At 50.8% G+C, this 21,341-nt stretch overlaps 6 protein-coding genes across 6 annotated transcripts; 4 read left to right on the plus strand and 2 right to left on the minus strand.

Annotated features, from left to right (window-relative positions):
* Positions 1 to 1,030: 1,030 nt before the first annotated feature.
* On the minus strand, positions 1,031 to 2,311 carry F4807DRAFT_279713 (uncharacterized protein). The gene is made up of 2 exons (XM_047994674.1): positions 1,719 to 2,311; positions 1,031 to 1,641 (listed from the first exon to the last, which is right to left on the minus strand). Exons 1-2 carry the CDS (start codon positions 1,840 to 1,842, stop codon positions 1,091 to 1,093), a joined length of 675 nt encoding a protein of 224 aa, XP_047850003.1. The 5' UTR covers positions 1,843 to 2,311; the 3' UTR covers positions 1,031 to 1,090.
* Positions 2,312 to 3,264: 953 nt separating this feature from the next.
* Positions 3,265 to 4,064, plus strand: F4807DRAFT_279732 (uncharacterized protein). The gene is made up of 2 exons (XM_047994675.1): positions 3,265 to 3,605; positions 3,676 to 4,064. Exons 1-2 carry the CDS (start codon positions 3,536 to 3,538, stop codon positions 3,942 to 3,944), a joined length of 339 nt encoding a protein of 112 aa, XP_047850004.1. The 5' UTR covers positions 3,265 to 3,535; the 3' UTR covers positions 3,945 to 4,064.
* A 1,195-nt stretch (positions 4,065 to 5,259) lies between these two features.
* On the plus strand, positions 5,260 to 8,056 carry F4807DRAFT_279758 (RCC1/BLIP-II). The gene is made up of 2 exons (XM_047994676.1): positions 5,260 to 7,238; positions 7,302 to 8,056. Exons 1-2 carry the CDS (start codon positions 5,447 to 5,449, stop codon positions 7,547 to 7,549), a joined length of 2,040 nt encoding a protein of 679 aa, XP_047850005.1. The 5' UTR covers positions 5,260 to 5,446; the 3' UTR covers positions 7,550 to 8,056.
* Positions 8,057 to 8,427: 371 nt separating this feature from the next.
* On the plus strand, positions 8,428 to 8,966 carry F4807DRAFT_464573 (uncharacterized protein; the record flags this gene model as incomplete). Its single annotated transcript, XM_048002141.1, has 2 exons — positions 8,428 to 8,549; positions 8,744 to 8,966. 2 exons carry the CDS (start codon positions 8,428 to 8,430, stop codon positions 8,964 to 8,966), a joined length of 345 nt encoding a protein of 114 aa, XP_047850006.1.
* A 1,153-nt stretch (positions 8,967 to 10,119) lies between these two features.
* On the plus strand, positions 10,120 to 11,549 carry F4807DRAFT_464574 (uncharacterized protein; the record flags this gene model as incomplete). The annotated part of the gene is made up of 6 exons (XM_048002142.1): positions 10,120 to 10,281; positions 10,347 to 10,487; positions 10,546 to 10,866; positions 10,949 to 11,016; positions 11,066 to 11,148; positions 11,203 to 11,549. The coding sequence occupies 6 exons, from the start codon at positions 10,120 to 10,122 to the stop codon at positions 11,547 to 11,549; spliced, it is 1,122 nt and encodes a 373-aa protein (XP_047850007.1).
* Positions 11,550 to 11,852: 303 nt separating this feature from the next.
* On the minus strand, positions 11,853 to 19,852 carry F4807DRAFT_464575 (uncharacterized protein; the record flags this gene model as incomplete). Its single annotated transcript, XM_048002143.1, has 9 exons — positions 11,853 to 12,764; positions 12,822 to 13,302; positions 13,374 to 17,262; positions 17,333 to 17,785; positions 17,859 to 18,297; positions 18,354 to 18,466; positions 18,535 to 18,748; positions 18,804 to 19,224; positions 19,278 to 19,852. The coding sequence occupies 9 exons, from the start codon at positions 19,850 to 19,852 to the stop codon at positions 11,853 to 11,855; spliced, it is 7,497 nt and encodes a 2,498-aa protein (XP_047850008.1).
* Positions 19,853 to 21,341: the final 1,489 nt, after the last annotated feature.

Raw genomic sequence — 21,341 nt, forward strand, 5'->3', positions numbered from 1 at the left:
TTCCCGTCAGCGGTGATGAAATCGAAGCACCAGAGCCTTTCCTCTTCACTCGAGCGGAGGGACATTTTGGCTATTGGATGCTCGATGAGGGGATACTCGCCCGAGTTCGCTTAAACTGACAGATAATTCAACATCCAACCGTATTTCCATCCGAGGTGATAGTAAAAAGGACTCGTCTACGAGCTAGATAATTGATAGCCAATAGTTCTAGTTCCATCTCATCGTATGAACCTGTCTTGGCATGGAATGCCCCATCGTTCGATTGCTCGATAGCGGGCTGTAGGCGTGTCGTGCAGGGAATCATGCAGGGTATTACTATGCAGTGAGACTATTTACTGCCGATACGAGCTGGTCGAGGCCTACAGCTCTGCTTTGGGGGTTCGGCGAAACGCCTCGCAAGCCAACCAACACCAAAAAGGTAAGAATTTTTTCCCGTTACAGCTCGTAACCCAAGGCTGCATATCGATAGATTGCGCTGGTGTTGTCGGTTTCGTCTATATTACTTATTTCCGTAGGGTTAGTTGTAAGGCAGCTTGTAGGGTAGCACCGTGGTGTCGCTGCGCTACTTACCGAAACAAACCGGCGATGAGACCTGCTGAAGAAAGGGAAAGAATAGGGTAAGACCTGCAGATAAGGCTGCTTATAATAGAAGCAACACCACGCGAGAAGACGGCACGGTGGGGGATAACGACACCGCTATTCCTCCGCATGTAGGTGTGAACCATTGACGCTGCCACGCTCTGTAGATAAGATTCTGGCGCAGTTCGTCCTACCCCAACGTTTCTATTCCGGCCTCCATGCAGCGGTTAATAGTGCCGATCCGAGAGCCTTCCCGGATCTCTCGGGCCCGGGTGCGACCGAGTGTTGGCACTTTCTGTGGTCATGCTTTCCGAGAAGATATGTTGTGGTTCGTTTCAAAAGTTGCGATACTTTATCGACATCACAGATCGCCATTTCTTGAAAGAACTTGAAGCCAGTACCTATGTTGGTAAGATGCCTAAACTTATTCCCCGCTGTGAACTCACTAAATCTAGGAACGTCTCACTAGGGCAACCTATCATCCAGTCCATTCAGCTTCAACCTCACTCATCTAACTACTGCTAGTACCTCCATATCCCATAGCAATCGCCTCAATGGTGATGTTGATGCGCTGACAGGTAGGATTCGTCGGCAGCCGCCCGAGATTGGCGCCCAAGACCCACGATATCAGTAACTCAGGCGCGAGGCCCTCCTCCAACTGGACATTGCACAAGTACCAATTATTATAATATCGATACGGCTGGCTCAGTGTGATACTATTTCCACTATTACTACTGTTGCTCATCGTAGTGTCGTCGATACCAGTCATCATCAAATTACCGCTGGTAGAATCGAAGCCGAGTACCTCGGCGCTTCCGGTCTGGTTAAAGATCGGAACCGCGACGTTAGTCCCGGGATCATATACCAGACCCACAGGACCGTACATTGCGATCCCATTTTTGCCGACTGCGCCATTGTCCGCCCAATGCCACGAGAGATACCCTGTCGTGTAGTCGGCCTGGGCGCGCGACGTGAAGTAAACTCCGGCACCCTTTGAGGGTAGTGTCATGACCCCTTGCTCGTAACAGAGGCCTAGTGTATCTAGGCACGGATATGCATGGCCTACATATCACAGAGTCTATTAGCGCTAGACTGAGTCCGACGAAGGAAACCAGTGTGAGGTGACCTGGAGATGTTACCGTCGATAGAAGTGTTGGCGACACTGCCAACATGTAACTGAAAGGGGCCATTGGCGAAGACCTGGGCTAGAGTATTGTAAGCTTTTGCTAATGCCAATAATAACGATATCCTTCGAAGGGTCATGTTGCATGGCCTAAGATATTGTCCCTCTTCACCCTACAAATATTCTTAGGAAGCCTAACGCTTCTAATGTAGCCCTTCCGTTCATTCTATTATTATACCTAATGAAGTTATCTTTACGTAGGACCATCTCAAAGGACACCTTGATCTCATCGTGATTACAAGCTGTTCTTGCGAAGAAGCAATTTCTCAGGCCGCCAATCTGTGATATACCTTTTAATGAGGCTGACTCAGATAGACCGAGACAGATTCACGATGGTGTTTGAAGGCTGTATCGTGCCTTTTTTAGTACTACTAGCGAGGCTAGGTGTTCTACTCCTACATAGGTATTTCAAAAGGTAGGGCTGCCTTGTTGCGAGTCTAGGTACCTAAGTACATTCATATGTACCTACATTATCTATGCCTATTTGAAGATTGATTGTAGAAATTTGTCAACAACCAGGCTGTCTCGGATAATCGCGCTACGTCCAAATCTACGACTACCGTGAAGCGAAGGTAAATATGCGACTATATGGCACGGCAAGCAAGGAATACATCTTTAAATTACAATGGCACATGTCTCAATAAGGGGGGGTCATCGGAATCCTGCTTTGACAGCTGTGAAATTTGTGCAACGTCTATGTCCGTCGTAGCGGTTCGCACGTGGGCGTTCTAGGTTGGAGATAGGCATGCTGTGTGACCCATCGCGAGCTGCACGTTTCGGGCATTGGACGGGAAATGGAAACCGGTGAGATGATCCTGGGTATAGTACCGTCCAGGATATAAATTAGATGACGTCCTAAAAGGGCTGGCGATTCAACAGCCTCGACCTGGCAAAATTTTCGAGACGCATAGGATTGCTTCGTTTAAGACGTGAAAACATCACCCCTTTTGAACTGATAGTAGAACCATATGGTACGAAGTGGATGAAGCATATAGTTGATAGGGACTAATGAGGTTACAATAGTTGCCTGGTCAGGGCTGCAACAGTACAAAGAAGGATGTGTTGTACAGCTTGCCGAGTGATCACAAAATGTTCCTCGAATGTCGGGTAACCTTAGTCAGGTATTGTGCTGCTCATCTGGGGCAATTACCTAGTAGCTATGGCTCAAGGGGATGAAGAGTCGAGATACACTATGAGACCGATGGAGGCCCAAGGTACCGTCACATTATGTAAGATACTGGTGCAAACAAAGGGGCTGACCAATAGTAGATGTCTGAATTGCAATCCGACCAGGCCGACCGGTTGGTTTGAAGATGCCTAGTGCTTGATCAGACCATTGAAGTGGTAAGGTTATAAAATTTGAGGCTGAATAAATCAGCAGATGGTCCAGATCTACCTAGCACGGACTATTAGACCTTGCTAGACCCAACCAGGGTTCAGTCGAAGTAATCACAACTGCCATGATTGGCCAACTTCAAACTATCAAAGAGGCCTCTGACCAATAAGCGTCAACATGATTACCATTCCCTTTGACTAGACGCAAACAGTGATGTCAGTCATAGACTTACATTGGTAGCAATAGCCCATCCTCCATTGGTCAAGAGGCGATGGACTTATAGCTACAAATAGCTGTGTATTCCTTCCTCTCTGGTTGCTCAAGACATCAGACAAACCATAGCTCTCTCATCCACGACAACTGCAAACATCAAGCTACAATTCACCTGTCACAATAGCCCTTTAACTCTTAACCTATCTACATCGAAACCTTTCACAATGGCAACCGAAGTCTTGAAGGCAACCCCCACTTGCTGTGGCAAGAGTGCTGGAGGCGAATGTGTCTGCGGTAAGTCCAAATATCTACCTAGGCTATATCCGGCTGAAGGCGGCAAACTGACTCTTCTCCCCTTTCACAGCCAAGCAAGCCAAATGCTCTTGCGGACAGAAGTCGGCCCTCGAGTGTACTTGTGAGAAGGCACCCCTAGAGAACACCGTGAGCGGGGCTCGATGCTCATGCCGCGCCCGCCCTGCTGGCCAATGTACCTGCGAGAACTCGGCGACCGAGAACGTCCCTGTCGCCGGCAGCGCCTGTGCGTGCGGTGCCCGTCCTGCTGGCTCGTGTACTTGCGAGCTTGCCGGTTCGAATCCCAACCCGAACGAGACCGACTTTACCACACAGAAGTAGGGGGCTCCTGACGTGGTGTTACGACATATGATATTCTGGGCGGCGGTGACGGCGACGGCACTTTCCTTGCTTGGGGAAATCTGTTAGGGGTTCTATCAAATTGCGACGGTCGGAGTCTGGAGTTCGGTCGATGGTAACAAAAGTATTATTAATGCTACGGCATTTCCCTCGAGTTCCTCTAGAGTATGCGACTGTCTGCTGAGAGGTCGTTTACAAGTATCTGGTTTCTTTTCTCATTTTCAAAATACGATGAGGAATGCATTTGTAATTCGACACTCAAGATTTTGATCGTGTAAATGGGGCTCTAACGAAGTTAGGATTGGTAATATTTGCACGTACTCGATGGACTGATGGTATGGATGTATTTAGGTACTAGGAAAGGAATGCTACACCTGACAGACCTGAGCAGATGCCACTTATTCTTGATTATATAATATCGATCATATTTGGAAGCTAAACCATTTTTGAATCCTTGATCCTGGGTACGTAGGTACATGTACACAATTAGGACAAATTCATCCTTGATCCTTTCCGCAGAAAAATATTCTATTGGCTGATCAAGCTTGAAGTACCTAAGTACTGGATAAATTCAATTGATTCAATTGAGTTCATGACCGCTTTTCCCCTTTGGGATTTCTGCCGGCCAGAAATTCCTAAATTGACAAGGTTCATAGGAGCTTGGGCGCTGCAAGGTACCTTGTACACGAAATAAAGATCGGGTTAATGCTAGGCGGTGAGCTAGCTACTTACTGATCTGTGATCCGATTAGGCCTGGCGGACCCCACTAGAGCTGCGGTAAAAAAGCTATAGTGGGGCTCAAGATCGCGTTAGCCATTGTTTTGGTACTAAAATTTCGTGCTACGTTTGTACTGAAGTACAATATTTTGATGCTACAAGCGGCCTTGGGCAGTTAAGGTACCCGGTATAACAACTCAAGCAAAAATTTCCACCTTCGCGTTTTTTTTGTTCCTACAACCAAACTTTCATCAACGAAAACACTTCTTTTTTTCTCGAGCAACCAGTTGTCAATTGTTCTCGAACGTAACAGAGAAGAGTTTTCTCGCTTTGGTTTTCCGCAGCATAACTTCATCTTACGATCTCGTCTCACTCCAAGACACTCCCAAGTAATTGTCGAGTGTTGCAAATCAGGTCACGCCTCTTGTAGAAAGACGCGATTTTGCATTACATTGCAGACCATTATCAGCACATAACTTAAGTCACGCACAATTCATCCACCTCTTACTCATTAACAATACTTCCCATCTTTTACCATCATCTTCCATCCGCTACCATACCACCATCCACCATCATCCGCTACCATCTGCTATCATCAATTGTCATCTTCCACCGTCGCACATATACTATTCACCCATCCATCCATCAAACCTTTATCAATCAACCAATTCTAAGGGTTCGCTAGAGATCCCTCTTGAGATCCACCGCGTTCCTTCTACTTCTATTCATTACTTTACGCTGGTACCTACGGGTCATCTTCGTACACGATGCCTCCTCGTAGTCGCAAGCCCACCGGCGCAGCAGACGCAAAGTCTGCCCCAGCAGCTAAGAAGTCCACCGCCAAAGCCCCGACTACCAAGAGCAAAATCACCAAGCCCGCCCCAGCTCCGAAACGCGCCTCCGCTCGCGCGCCGTTAGAACATGACGATGAGAGTCTGCCTGAAGGTGAGACTGGCGTGAACGGACGCGCCAAAGGCGCTACACGAGGCGCCGGAAAGTCCGCAGCCAAGCGATCTAGCGGAACGGCCGCGGACGCGTATCTACAAGAAGCTATCGGTGCCGAAGAAGCCGAACTGAACGGCGACAGCAGTGATGGATCAAAGGGTTCATCGAAGCGTAAGAGAGAAGACGAAGATGATCAGGATCAAGAAGAAGAACCTGAGACCGCACCTCGAACGAAGAGAGCTAAGAAAGCACATGCTGGTGAGGCTCAACCTAAGCAGCCTACCAAGGCGGCACGAGCAAAGACTACAAAGGCTGCGAAGACCACGAAGGCCGCTGCCACCACGAAGAAGCCCCGCGCTCCTCGAAGCAAACCTAAGGCTGAAGAAGTCGAGGATGATGAAGTTGCTGAAGATGAGGAGCCGGAGGAAGCACCTCCCGTGAAGAAGAGCCGCACTACCAAACCGGCAGCGAAATCAGCCGCTGAACCCAAGCCCGCTAAACCGGCTGCTCGCACTCGAGGTCTCGGTGCCAGAGGCGTTGCAATCAACGACGTTCCATCCAAGCCATTCGATGTCTTCGTCTTTGGTGAAGGATCCTCTGGTGAACTCGGTCTTGGTAGCAAGAAGTATGAGGGCAAGAAGCCCATTGACGTAAAGCGTCCTCGAATTAACCACAATCTGAAGGGTGTGGTTGATATCGCTTGTGGTGGCATGCATTGCATTGCCCTAACCAATGAGCAAGTTGTTTTTACTTGGGGTGTCAATGACGATCGCGCATTAGGCCGTGATACTTACTGGGAAGGCGGCACTCGTGACGTTGACGACGAATCCGACTCTGATGATGATTCGGATGACACTGGTGTGAACCCGAACGAAAGCACTCCTGGCCGTGTCGACCTTAGTGTCCTCCCAGAAGGCACAAAGATCTCCCAAGTGGCTGCTACGGACTCGGCCTCGTTCATCCTTACCGACGATGGTTGGGTCTATGGTTGGGGAACCTTTAGAGGTTCTGACGGAATCATCGGATTCAGCGATGGCGTGCGAACCCAGTCTACTCCCGTCATCATTCCTGGATTGAAGAACATTAGCCGCCTAGCATGTGGATCCAACCACGTCCTTGCACTTGATCTGACTGGCAAGGTCTTTACATGGGGCAGCGGAGGCCAATTCCAGCTTGGCCGAAAGCCGCTTAGCCGTCTCGGAGGCCCAAGTGCCGGCCTGAGCCCTCAGCCTTGTGGAAAATTCTCAAAGAAGCATCGCGCAGTCAAAGTTGGTGCTGGTTCGTACCATAGCTTCTACATCGACGACAACGATCAGGTCTGGGCCTGGGGTCTGAACAACTACGCACAGACTGGCCTCAACGAGAACACTGGCGAAGATGATGCAATGGTTCTTCAGCCACAGATTGTCAAGTCACTTGAAGACCAGAAGGTCTCCCAGATTGTTGGTGGCGAGCACCATTCCGTCGCTTGCACGGCAGACGGAAAGCTGCTTACATGGGGCCGCGTAGACGGTCACCAAGTTGGCCAACCATCCAGTATCTACAACGAGGACAATGCCTTATTCGATAGCAATGGCAAGCCTCGGATTCTTTTGACGCCCACCCTTGTTGATGGTATGTCTTATGTTTACCCTACTGTCCTATATGATGAACGCAGCGTGCTAACAAACTCAACAGGTATTAAGACTACCTACGTCGCAGCTGGTACGGATACCAGCTTCGCCATTGACGAAGCCGGCAAGGTCTATTCCTGGGGTTTCTCCGCAAACTACCAGACGGGACAAGGAACTATTGATGATATTGAAGTTCCCACTGTCATCGACAACACTGCCATCCGTGACCGCAAGATTATTTGGGCTGGTGCTGGCGGTCAATTCTCGATGGTTGCAGCTGCCGCCGATGAGGATCTGCCTAACGGCCATTAGGTGGTATTGTAAGTTGGGATAACCGGGAGGTTTAAGGTGCATTGAAAAGGATTGGTGTACTCGGGAGGGCGTGTTTATACCAGTACCTATACAACATTTTGCATTTCAGGTTCCAGGCTCAAAAGGTGATATGAGCCTGAGGGGACATCTCAGCAGAGCACGAAGTTTTGCGGGTATGAGGGAATTGCCTTGAAAGATGTCCCAGATTTTGCAGCGAACGCATGGAGGCTAATGAAGAGCCCGATATTAGGAGACCTCATGTACATTATAATTGCAGATAATGGCTAGCGCTGCTTTCTCCCCGCTTGTACATATATTCGATATGGGCTTTTATGGCCATCGAACTGGGAATTTTGCTCGATTATATTTGTTTTTTTATTACGTGACTTCTCGGCTATAAGAACTACTAACTGCTAATAGGTATCCGAACAATAGTTGTAGTATCAACCTGATTACACTGCCTAATTAAAGCGAAGCACCGACATCCCGTGGCAAGCCTGGTCAGCTTATTTAATCACGGGCATTTGCAGGCATCGAATGAGCGCCTGTAATATTTCCCCAGATAGGTATCCCCTAATTTCGGGCAGCTCGCGGCTAACGACGCCTGCAACGGTGCGGTCGTGCTACCGTCACTGACAGCTACCAATGCATAATATAAGCGGCTGCGGGCGCCTACATATACCTGACACCTGAAGCTGCTCAGTACTGCCTGGATAATTTATATAAGACATCGATTAACATACGTTCTTCGTCCTCGGAAATTGGAACATCAAAACGGCGGCATATTCTCTTGGATATTTGGCTACGGATATAATAACGTACCGGCCTATACGCATAATTCACGAGACAGTACGGTACTTCCATTTAGGTCAGAAAATATGGGATTGCTAGGCCGTCTGCTCTTAACCATCGACGCTGCGGGCTTGGCCGTCGGGGCGGTCGTTGCTGATTGCCTCAACGAGACGCATATGTTCAACCCGCGATGGCGACCGCACGCCAAGTGAGTTTTGTTTTATGCTTATACCTATTCATTCCCCTTCCCCCTCCCCCTTTATAGCCTTGATCATCTTCCTCACTTCTCAAATCATACTTAACTACAACATTCACTCCACCAACTCCCCTTTACCTCCCCCCCCTAAACACCTACCTACCTCACCACCTACTGACCTACCTAAGCTAACGCAACCCCACAAGATTCCACAACGCCCAAACCGTAGCCCTCGCAATAATCCTCGCAGCCCTGACACTGTACTACTCCTGGCGACCGGCCCGGACGCCGGAGCTGCGCCGCGAGTTCGTCTTCGCGAGCGCCGTCGCGGGCTCCATATACTGGGTCGCGGGCCTGCTCGCCATCCTGGCGCCCGGCACGATGGGCGTTGACCCGGAGTTCGGGGGGGCCGGGGTTCCCGCAGGGTAAGGTGTTCGTTGGGTTCATGAGCGCTGGGGTTTTGGGGGCTTGGTTGGAGTGGTGTTAGCTAGGTGCCTAGGTGAGTGATAGGGCGGGTTGGGTTGTTAAGAGAGGAGGGGAAGGGGGCACGGGGGGAGAGGAGTGGGTGTTGCTAGGAAACCTGAGGCATATGTCCGGGGATTTGACAAATCGAGAAATGATGGTATTGTATTGTACTGTATAAGTTGTCAGGAGCCGTGAGGTTGTAAGAAAGATATGGAAAATCTCGACTATACATAATGGACTTAAACTACCCAAGTCGAGGAGCGAGGGGTGACCTCATTGGAGATTTGACGTGAATACACATAAGTATGCGCTTTGCTGATCAATAGTCCTAGCGTAGCATAGGTTTTGAAAACTACCTAGGTACGCAGTCATACTCGCTCTGGTCCAGTTATAGCCGCTTTATTTGATAGGACGTATAATGCCCCCAAATAATAACCATACGAATACCTGGTTATAGAATAGGTAAAAAGATGGACGGGTCGATTAGAAGATTGGCACAATAAGGCTGACGTTCTAGGACATCTCTTGCTTTTCTATCGGGCCTTTGTGCCGCGTGAAACGGTAAGCCGCCATGTCTTATAATCCGCCTACTTTGCCGTTTCATGTCCTAACATCTTTGTATTAGACGTGTGTGGTTATGGGTGTATTGCTCGGGCGGGAGTGCTTGTCAAACGATGTTATGGCCTTTAAGAGCTACCCATTTATCGAGATCTAATTTCTGGTATGGTTGGTAAGGCTTGGAGTCTCACTGGGATGTCATTCATTAGTCGTATTTCTCCATTTGGGCCGTATTCTGACGATTCTTGGCATACTTTTGGTATGCTGCGTAATTCGACCAAGTGAATTATTGTAGGCGAATCATACTGGAACATCTAGAGAGGCGTCGAGGCTGTTTGACCGGACTTCCGATGCACGGCGGCGCCACTACTTGGGCTATGTCATATGTCAAGTTCTAGGCATGTAAGATTAACAATGCGTCATATTAGCATTCATATTCCGCTACTTTATACGTTAGATTCGTCGCTGCTCGTCAACGACCATGCTTGTACTTCATTTCAACGGCCTCATTTATCCTATCACTGTTCAGTTGTCAGTTTTTTGCAACCTTCTACGGAAAATGTCTAAACAGATACAGTACTACCAGAAACCTGTACATGTTGTCGGCACGTGTATATTTTTGTCGGTGGTGGACATAATAGTGGTAGGGCTGAGATTCAAGGTGCGGAAACTCCAGAAGTTGCCCGTAGGGCCAGATGACTGGATCATAATACCGGCTTTGGTATGCTCCCTAATGGACCGTGGACCCGGCCTTGGTCTGATTGATTGACTGATGAAACTACACAGCTTATGACAGTGCTTATGGCAGTCGACATAGTGTACGGGGTTTTTCAAAAAGCGCTTGCGTGCCAAACTGAAGTACCACCTGGATCTACTACCGACCTCACATTCGACATCATCACGAATCAAATTCTATTATCTTTTAAGGTACGAAACTCAATCTGTCGAAACACTAAGTTCCTAGCATTAACTGATAGAATGTCAGATTGGATACATGTTTAATATAGCGTTTGTCTTAGCAATTGGTCTCATCAAAGCCAGTGTGCTCCTCTTTTACCTTCGAATATTTTCTATTATGAAAAGCAAAGTCCGCGCGGTCCTCATTACGTTAATCACCATTGTTGCTATGTGGGTAATAGCCTGGCTTTTTGAGTCGATCTTTAACTGCAAGCTGAATTTCTGGGCCGTTTGGGGGACATCTCAAGACCTTAAAACGAAGTGTGTGAACTTCTTTGGTGCCGATCTAGCACTCTGTGTCACGGACTTCATCATAGATATCGTGATAATCGCTTTCCCTATTCCACTTGTACGTAATGTCATGTTCGAACCCTTTCTCATGCTACATCATGAAGTTCCTAGAGCATTTCACATCCCTGACCGTACTACAGATATGGCACTTAAATGTATCAACTCGTAGAAAAGTCGCGACGAGTGGCATATTCCTGCTGGGAATTGCGTAAGTTATGACACCTTTATAGTCGATAATTGAATACTAATGTTCTTAGTACGATTATAACCTCACTGATTCGGGTTATTATGTCGGCTCGAATCGTTGCAATTGGCTTAGCCACCGATTCAGACCAAGTTCGTAAGTAATTTCATTCCAGCCTATGGAAGGCTTAGACAGCATCTAATAATCTAGTCACGATTACCGTTTATCTCTACTGGGGGATGGTTGAATGCGGCATTGGTGTAGTTGTCGCTTGCCTTCCGACATTAGCTTTCCTCTTCAAGGACTTTACCTGGAGATCTATCAGGGTCACCATGAGACGCCCCTTTACTAGGACCCCTCAAAGTTCAACAAGCCTAGACCATGATTCTATTTATGTACAGGGTTTGACACATGATATCTACAAGAGAGCGACCAGCTCATCTAACGGGTCAAATTCAAGCTCAAGACCACGACTGTCGAATATTGGCGACGATCCTATACATGACCCAGAATTCTATTCTATGAAGGACATCATCAGGGCCAGAGAGTCCGTATAAGCCTAGGTAGTGGACTTGGACCATTTTGATTCTAAGGAATCTATTATTATCACATGTCTGAGAGTCCTAGCGCATTCCCGAAGCCTTTAAGGTATGATTAAATGAAGCATATATTGAAACCATTACTAGCGTTAATCTCATCGTCAAACTCATCTAGTCATACCAGCATGATAAAAAAACCCGCTATGATCCAACCGCCCGTGAAAATGAATACATGGTATCATAGGGTTGAACGAATGACTCCCCAGGTGCTTACCAACTCCCAACCACGCTCGGACCCCTGAAAATACAAAAACTACGACATTAAGCGGCTTTCTGAGACTCGCTCTCAAGCTTTTCAACCAATTTATCTGTCACCAGTCCCCCAAGCTGGATCAACGTCCCGCTTCCAACAATCTCCAATACACTTATCGCGAGGCCAAAGGCGCCCTTAAACCAGCGTCTCAGCTCGATCGCCATAAGCGAGTCAAGACCCATCTGGGCAAGCGTCAAGCTTACATCGACCTCCTCGTCGGGTCGGAGCAAGAAATCATAAATCTTCCTGCCGATCTCGCGAGCTAGGAAGTCGAGGCTCTTCTCTTCCTTCAGGAGCGCCTTTCCGCCCTCCCCGGCGACCTGTGCTAAGAACTCCTGCAGGGCGTCGCTTTCGCCCGTCTTAGCTGCGCTTTCGATGCGCACGTTGTGGTACAGACCCATACGTCGGTCGCGTCGCCACATCGTTCGCGTGTTCGGGTCGTCGAGGTCTTGTTCTGACCGAAGGCCCATTATCACTTGCGTGCTATTATACCACGGTTTCGGCGGTACCGTAAGAGGTGCGGCGACCGCGGATTCCGCGGGGTGGCTGTCTAAGAGACTTAGTTCGAAAAAGTCTAGGAACTCGCGCTCACTGAGCAGAGGTAGTCCCTGTGCCTTGATGTTTTGCATGGCATGGGCGTTCTCGGCGACGAACCCGACGTCTCGGATGGGACCGATGTTGAGAACTGAAGCTGGTAGGCCTAGAGAGTGGCGGTACCGACAGAAGGCTTCGACGAACATGCTAGCCGCGACGTAGTTACCCTGCCCAACGGAGTCGGCGACGGATACGAGCGAGCTGGCCAGGAAGAAGAAATCTAGCTTCTTTGATTCGAATGCCCGGTGGAGATTCCAGGTACCGGCGACCTTAGGCGCGAGTGCGTCTTGCCATTGAGACCATTCCATATCTAACATCGGCGTATCCTATGAGACTTCGTTAGTACTGGCCGTAAAACCTCGATACCGAAAAGGAAATCTTACCTTGAGGACCATAGCCAACTGTATCACTCCCTTGATAGGAGACCTCGATCGGTGTATTGCTCCTTGCACGTCGTCTATATTGTCAACACGCCCAGCAACAGCAGTCACAAAACATCCCATAGATTCCAACTCTGTGAACAAGGCCGTGCTAACTTCGCTAAGGCCGGCGCTGCGCGAGAGGAACGTCAGACTGCGCGCGCCTCGCTCTACCATCCACGTCGCGATAGATCTACCCAGGCCACCGACACCGCCTACGAGAAGATAAGTAGCAGCAGGGTCGAACTTGATGTTGCGGCGCTGGGGTACTGACTCAATCGGTGAGCCAGAGTCAGGAGAGAAAGATACTGTGATTTTGCCGAGATGGTCACCATCTTCTAGGTGACGGAATGCCCTCGAAATTTGCTTCGCGTCGAAGATCGCAACAGGATCAATCGGCTGGAGCAATCCTTGCTTGTAAAAATTGACGAACGTATTCAATAACCTGGTAATTAACCGTAAGCAACAAAACGATAATGACAAGCGAACATTCCGCATCACTGAGAGAAAACTTACCTCCTTAGCCACTTAGGCCGCTCCCTGAACTCGGACAGGTTGACGCCGTGGTACGAACGGTTTTCGGAAAACGGCAACATATTCAAGCTACCGGAACCCTTCGAGTCTCGCAAACCGAGCTCGACCATGATACCGAACTTGGCGACGCAGCGCCACGACTCGTGCAGCAACTCGCCGGACAGCGAGTTAAGCACCACATCAACACCGCGACCATCCGTCTCACGCATGATCCCCTCAGCGAACGTCGCATCACGCGAGTTAAAGATGCGGGACCGCGGGATCCCAAACTTGTCCATCAGATACTTAACCTTCTTCTCGCTGCCAACAGTCGCGTATATCTCAGCGCCCAGCATCCTGCTGACCTGCAGCGCGGCCAAACCGACACCGCCACACGCGGAGTGGATCAGCACGCTCTGTCCGCGCTCGAGGCGGCCGACGTCGACGAGCCCGTAGATCACGGTGCCGAAGCACACGGGGATCGAGGCGGCGGCCGCGTGGGACAGGCCGTCGGGGATCCTGATCACGATCTCGGCGGGCGCCACGTTCCGCGTCGCGAGGCAGCCGTTGCACAGCGCCATCACCCTGTCGCCCGGGACCAGGTCGTGAACCGCGGCCCCGACTTTGGTCACCACGCCCGAGAGCTCGTAGCCGAGCGGGATGCGGCCCGGGGTCGCGGCTTGGATTATGCCGCGCGCGAGCACGACGTCGCGGAAGTTCAGGCCCACGGCTCGTGTTTCGATCTCGACGTGGTCGGCGGGGAGGTCGGCGGGGAGAGGTTCGTCGATCCAGTGTAGCGTCTCCATCGAGCCTACCTTTCCGACGTTCAGAGCGGTCCTGGTGTTCTCGGCTGCCGATTTCTTGCCGTTCCCTTCCTTCAGCCTGTCTGTTAGCGAAAAGGGGTGGTACCGCGGAATGCAGATTTGCGAATTTTCGACGGCGAATTCTCGGTCGGGGCCTAGTGTACCGACGTCCTCTTGCGCGCGGACCTTGTTGAATACTTGGAGGACTAGATCCGCGAACTGCGGCTCGTCGGCGTTGATTTCGAGGGTGCAGAGCCCGGGTACGGCTTCGGCGCGCAGACTGCGGGCGGCGCCGATGAAGGTTGCTGGTCGAGGATCGTTACATCGGATCTGGACCGGCTGTGCGAGCCAGAGGACCGTCTGCTGTTCAACGGCTTTCGCGAATTTCTGCAAGCTAGCGAAATTCTCCTTGGTTAGGTTGACGAACCAGTCGCTCTCGAGGTTGAGGCACGAGATGATGTCTTGCTCGGCCGGGGGCGTTGACGTCAGGCGACAAGGGGTAACTTCCCATCCGGAGTTACGGAGACGAGATCTTAGAGCACTCGACACGCTTGATTCCTCGTTTTCGCATAGGAGAGTAACGCGCTTGGGTGCGGGCGAGCTGTTAGGTTGCGGTCGAGACACGATAGTGACAATTTGGTTGTAAGGTGCTTCGTCATCAGAGACGAACGAATCCACGCCAGCGAATCCAGCGCTTTTTAATTCTTTATCCCAACGCTCAACAGGTATCAGGGGATTAGCCGGTCTGGCGTCGGCCTCGCCTAGCCACCACCCTGCGAAGTGGCCGAACATATAATTCGCCGTCCGCAGCGTCGGCAAGAGCTCCGTTAAGACTAGCATCCCATCAGGCTTCAGTAACGATTTTATGTTCCCGAGCGTCTCTGTAATAAAAGGCGTCGCGTGGACGACGTTTGCGGCTAGGATCAAATCATACGTATCCTTTTCTCCGAACTTGAAGCCCTGTTCGGCAGGCGACTTGCTGATATCAAGGACCTTGTACTCCATATTAGGGGCATACGAGAATCGCTCTCGAGCCTTGACCAGGAAACCGGACGAGACATCTGTAAACGTATACACCGAATAAATAGGGAACCCGCCCTCGTCGACGAGCCCGCGCAGGATGAGCTCCGTCGTGCCTCCCGTGCCGGCGCCGACTTCGAGAATGCGCAGGTTCGGCCGCGTGTTGGAGAGCAGGCGCACGAAGTCGCCGTATCCGAAGCTGGTGTGGTTGTAGATCTCAGCGAGGAGATTGCCCTGCATCAGGACATCGAGGGTCTCGCGCGTGCCCGCGAAGATCTCAGCCGCTTGGTCCAAAACGCGCTTAAGCCCGACCGAGAGCGCGCTGTGATAGCCCTTCTCCAGGATCGCTAGATGCGAGTCTATCGTCTTCTGCTGCTCGTCGGAGCTCAGCTCTAGGAGGCGCGCCGGGTTGTCGACGAGTGGGAATGAGCTCTTCCCGACGGCGGCGTCTTGGATTTCTTTCTTCATCCAGTCGCGCAGCTTGGCGAAGTGAGGCTGGCATGGCGTCAGCCCTTCTACTGCTTTATATTCCTGGACCATGCATAGGAAAGCGAGCTCCTGTTGCATGCTGAGATGCGCCCGGTGCGGCTTGGGCGCGGCGAATAGTGATCTGTGGTCCACGAAATCGAAGTCGGGGAGCCATTGGACGTGTGCTGCGGCGTGCTTGTCGATGGATTCGGTAACCACCTCGTCGTCCCCTTCTAGTGGTGTCAATTGTAGACCGCGCATCTTTAGTGCTACATGTCCGTCCGCGACGCACTCAACTTCGCCGAGTCGGAGGTCGCCTTTCTTAGTCCAGGCGCGGGCATGCATTTCTGCTGCGCCCCGAGATATGATGAGATCCTCGATCGAGGTCGGAACTGCAAGGCCATCGAAGTTGCGGCACAGTCCTTGCGCTGTTGCGATCATGAGAAGCTGCAAGCAACCGTCAATTGCGACAGGGTGGAGAGAAAACGGCTCGGATACATGGTCGTGCTTGTCGACCAATTTTGCTTCGGCGACCTGCTCTGTGGTGGACGTGGCGATATCTGTGAGAGATTGAAATTCGGGACCGTAAATGAAGCCATTGCGTTCCATCGTCTCGTAGAACGTTGGGCTCGACAGCTTGCGAGGTAGTCCCTCAGGAGTCCAAGAAGAACTGCTAGGACCCTCGACATGCTTGATCTCTCCCGTGCAGTGCTTTATCCAAGCGGAGCCGCTATACGATGTGATATTAAACTCATACCATTGGGACTCATCATTGTCCGTGAGGCGTTTCTGGCGCAGTGTTGTCACAATCTCTGCAGGCTTGGAATCAGTCAGGACGAGAGCCGTGCGGACTACCAAATGGCGAATATGGTAACTCGACCCCGGATCAGCGCCAGCCACCTGTCGGATGGCCTCGCCGGCTGTGGCAACATACCCGGCGAAGGGGAAGACGATATCCTGCGATACCTTGTGGTCGACTAGCCAAGGGGCGTCGTCGAGATGCAGGACATTCCTCCAAAGCGGTTCGGCATCCGGCGATTGTGGGTCCCTGACACCAAGCACGCAATGGTGAGGGTACTTGCGGTGCCGCCATGCTGTAGACAGCCGGCTTTCGTTCCAGAACGACTGTCCGCTGCGGTCCCATGCATACGACGGGAGTCCCGGAACGACGCGGCCACCCGCGAATAGAGGGGCAAAATCGATGGTCACATTCTCCTGGAAAAGTCTTCCTAAAGCAGCTAGCAGAGAGACGGCGCTGTCGCTACCCCGGTTTTGGGCAGCTACATAATTGCACTGCCACGAACCCGCATTGCAGATCTGGCGTAGGGGTCCAGCTAGGGCGCCATGAGGCCCAATCTCCAATAGGACGTCGGAATCGCCTCGTAGCTCAAATAGGTTCTTAACAGCTGTCCTAAAGCGAACTGGCGAGACTAGGTTGGCGACCCAGTACTCCGGGCCTAGATCTGTCGGGTTGTCAATCACCTTGGCGGACACGCTCGACATGAATATTGATCGCCGACGAAGCCCCGCCCCGCTATCGGTCGGACTCTTTTCCTGCCGAAGCATGTGCAAGTAGTCCTTAGCTAAGGGATCCATGTGATCTGTAGAAGCGTGGTGGTTAGCTGAAATCGACGTATTCGGGTGAGAAGCTCAGAGCTGAATTCCACTTACGGGAATGATATGCCATGTCCACCTTCAACATCCGAGCGAAGGTGTCCGGCTTAACCGCTTTGATCGTAGACACCGTTTGCTCCACCAGCGCGCGATCTCCTGATATTGTCGTGCTATGAGGACTATTTTCGCATGCGACGACGACCCCTTCCGGCAGTAGTCTCGCCACTTCTTTAGCTCCGAGCCCGATCGCTGCCATAGAGCCATTCCTAGTCGTGCTCTTCGAGGACACTAAACCACGATAGTATGCGGCCTTGACGGCGAACTCGAGCGAAATCAGTCCAGCAGCATACGCAGCGGCGATTTCACCGCTCGAATGTCCCACAACCGCAGTCGGTATAACCCCAAGACGCTTTAGCTGCCTGAAGATTGCTATTTGAAGCGCAGTACACATGGGCTGCGCTAACTCAGCTCTGTTGATCCCGCTGATTTCAATGGGCTTGAGTATCTCCGCTAGATAGGGGTAAGAGAAAGCCGTGTTAGCGCACCACTTTACAATACTCTTTAAGGCCTTGAGGAGACTCACCTTCGATTGTCCATCTTGGAGGCCTGGCAGAGTGTCTCAAGACATCGTCCATTATGTGGATATCCTCTCGGAACTCCGAACTGGTTATGAACAAACCCTTTCCCATTTCGGCCCATTGGCTCCCCTGCCCGGTGAAAACCATGGTGACCTTGCGGCGAGATAACTTTCCCGGTGTTTTCACCATGCTGGAAGTTTCTAACAGCTTGTCGCCGGACATTACCATATATGCCCGGTGCGGTAACCGTTCTCGGCGGAGAGCTAACGTGTATGCAATATCCCGTATGGCGGAGGGGTGCTGGGAGACATATTCCTGGTACAGCTCTATTTGGCTCTTTAGTGAATTATGGCTATTAGCTGATAGCATAAGAAGTTCTGGTCTTTTGGTCGACTGTGAGAGACCTGTTGATACTTTCGTATCTGGGAACGATTCAAGGATGACCTCCAGTTATGTTAGCAAGTGCAAATCCATAGTAGAGACGAGATCAATGTGCTCACATGTGCATTTGAACCTCCGATGCCAAAGGAGTTCACACTAATTCTTTCGGCTTTATGAGCGGGGAATGGTGTCGGTTTAGTTGGCACCGTAAGCCTCTTTTCTCTGAATGGGACTTCAAGTTGGATCATTAGTATGGGAGATTCTCCTTGCCTACGGATACTCTGGAGACTCTAGACTTACTCTTAGGGTTAGGTGTGCTGAATTTGATATTAGGGGGTATCGTTCTATTCTCTAAAGCTAAGACTGCTTTTATTAAACTGGCGAGACCGGCAGATCCCTCACAGTGGCCTACGTTGGGCTTCACAGAACCAATGTATACTCCCTCGTTACCGAAAACCTCTCCAACCGCAGAAGTTTCGATGGGGTCGCCAACAGAGGTTCCAGTGCCATGACACTATAGAGTTATCAGCATACTGAATAGGAAAAAAAGAGGGCGGTTGAACACGTACTTCGACGAACGCAGTCTCAGCCGGATTTAATCCTGCGTCAGCGTATATCTTTTTCATAAGTGCTTCGAGGGCCTCCCCTCGCGGGACAAGCATTCCTTGACTTTTACCATCGCTGTTAGCTGCGGTGCCCCGGATAACCGCTCTGATAGGGTTGCCATCGCGAATTGCATCAGTAAGCTTCTTCACATATATGGCAGTGATTCCTTCAGCTCTCGCATAGCCGTTGGCCGAGGCATCGAAACTTTTACATGACCCGTCTGGAGATAGGACCCCTTCCGAAGTCATAAGCATAGTGAGGGAAGGCCCCAGAATCAGATTTGTGCCGGCAACAACTGCGGCCGAGGCATCCCCGAATTGGACGGCTCTGCAAGCCTCGTGTAAGGCTATCAGCGACGCCGAGCAGGCTGTCCTAATGACCATGCTATGACGTTTCGGTTAGCTGCAGGTAAGGGGCTAAGCGAAATGATAACTCACCTCGGTCCGCTAAGATTATACTCATAAGATACCCGATTGGCAAGCATCCAATCCCCAGAACCTGTAACGAGATGGCTACCAACTTGTTGGGCATCCTTGTCTCGCATATGCTGCCACTCTTCACCAAACGTGCCTACGTAGCAGCCAATCGGTTTGCCACGATAATTGGTTTCGCCTGCATCTTCGAGGCACTCTCGGGTAACCTCCAATAACAGTCTCTGTTGAGGGTCACATCTCTCTAACTCCTTTTGTGTCATAGAAAAGAGAGAAGGGTCGAAGCGTGATAGATCATCTTCTAGGTAGTAACCGAATTTGGTTTCTATGCGTTCTTTGCCCCCAAGAGAACCATCGAACCCGGAAACATTATACCGGCTACTCGGAACTGGCCCGCGGGCATCCCGGCCGTTCACTAGAAGATTCCAGAAGTCGTCGGCGTTCCGGATGCCCCCGGAAAGTCTCACGCCAAGGCCGCAGATCGCGATCGGGACCGATCCTGGGGTTGTCGCATCTTTGATCTCCTCGAAGCTCGAAGACGCGGAGGAGTACGAGGTAGAGTGGCCACTGCTTCCGCTCATCGTGATAGACGTGAGGCGGGAGGCCGGAAGTGCGCTCCCGCGGCAATAGTCAAGGATTATCCCCAAAAGCTAACGTAGGTTGCGCCTTGACGTGCCAGGATAAGGGGCGGCGGCTGTGGGAGATTTGATGGTGGGGAATGCTTTTCGAAACGGAAGCGCCAACTTCGCCGCAGCTCGCGGGACACACCCGTTCTTATCACAAACTTCGAGCCGGTCCGTTTGAGCTTTGGAAATCTCGGTCTTAACGGACAAGTGCGAGAAACTGAGATGAGGTCGTCTGACCTTTGCCTCCCTGGATAGAGTATAGTGGAACTCGGTGGTGATGGCCCAATATGGCAGATACCGCCCTATATAAGGTAAGGATAAGTAGGGCAAACCGTCATCGCATCGTCTCTGGGACTATTGACCAAGATGGTAACCTTGATAAGCACTCTAAACTAAAGTAAACATATAAGACGCTATAATCATCAGCTCCGCATCGTCTCAACGCTATTTCGCCCAGTCCTGCATTCGTCTCAAAACTATTTCGACCCGGTTTTGAAACTGCTATCCTATAGCATCTACGAAATAAATGGCTGAAAAGTTATTTGCATGTCTTGGAACCAACGGGGCCAATGGGGACACCGCGTTTTCGGTAAGTCAAATATCCAACGGGACGGAATCATATGTAGGTTTGCTGTGTCGCTATGGACGTGTACGGCACGGATCCATCGTCGAAAGCTCTAAAAGAACAACGCCAATGGCTTAAGCGTCATTTCAAGGTAGCTTATGGGTTAGATTCCATGCAGGCTGGATTCGTTGTTGTCTAAGAAGGGTTTGGTCTGCTGCAACGGATACACAAAAGGGCATAGCAGAAGTGGTAACCCGCAGGACACATTACCAGGCTTACCGTCGAAGGATGAAGCCGGAAGCTGGACCAGCTCGCCTGCAAGGGGTTAGGTTACATCAAAATCGCACGATAAATTGTGAACCGCATGAACCACCCCGTTGGGATCATTCTGACGTGTCAAATCGCTCGACCACGTTCCCTTTGCAGCGCAGAGGAACGCAAAATATGCAGTCTTTGCAGCAACGCGCCGGCTAGTGTTGGGCGGCTTGCGACCATGATAGGCGACTGTCGAAGGGGAACCCGTAGAAGTGCGGCCCGCCCTTTTTCGAAGCCAACCGATCCAACCGCCACGTGCTATCAGTTATAAATGAGGTATAATTGAATTCTTATTAATAATATAAGTACGCCATTCACGCATATAACTGCCGTTCGGATGGCCAATGATAAATCTGGGGGTGAGACTCTGAGGTAGGCTCACTGGCTCAGTTCTACAATTGCTTACTGACACCGAACACTAGTCCTCCCTTTCGCTCCTCCGGTACTACCGTGGTAGTATTACATACTATATTACATAGTAGATTACATAGTAGTGTAATTCGTAAGACATTCCATTTTCACCGCCAATCCGTACTGCCGAGGACTACGGTCACCTCGAGGCTG

This window comes from Annulohypoxylon truncatum (genome assembly GCF_022578515.1).
Source record: "Annulohypoxylon truncatum strain CBS 140777 unplaced genomic scaffold F4807scaffold_42, whole genome shotgun sequence".
Classification (NCBI taxonomy): Eukaryota; Fungi; Ascomycota; class Sordariomycetes; order Xylariales; family Hypoxylaceae; genus Annulohypoxylon; species Annulohypoxylon truncatum.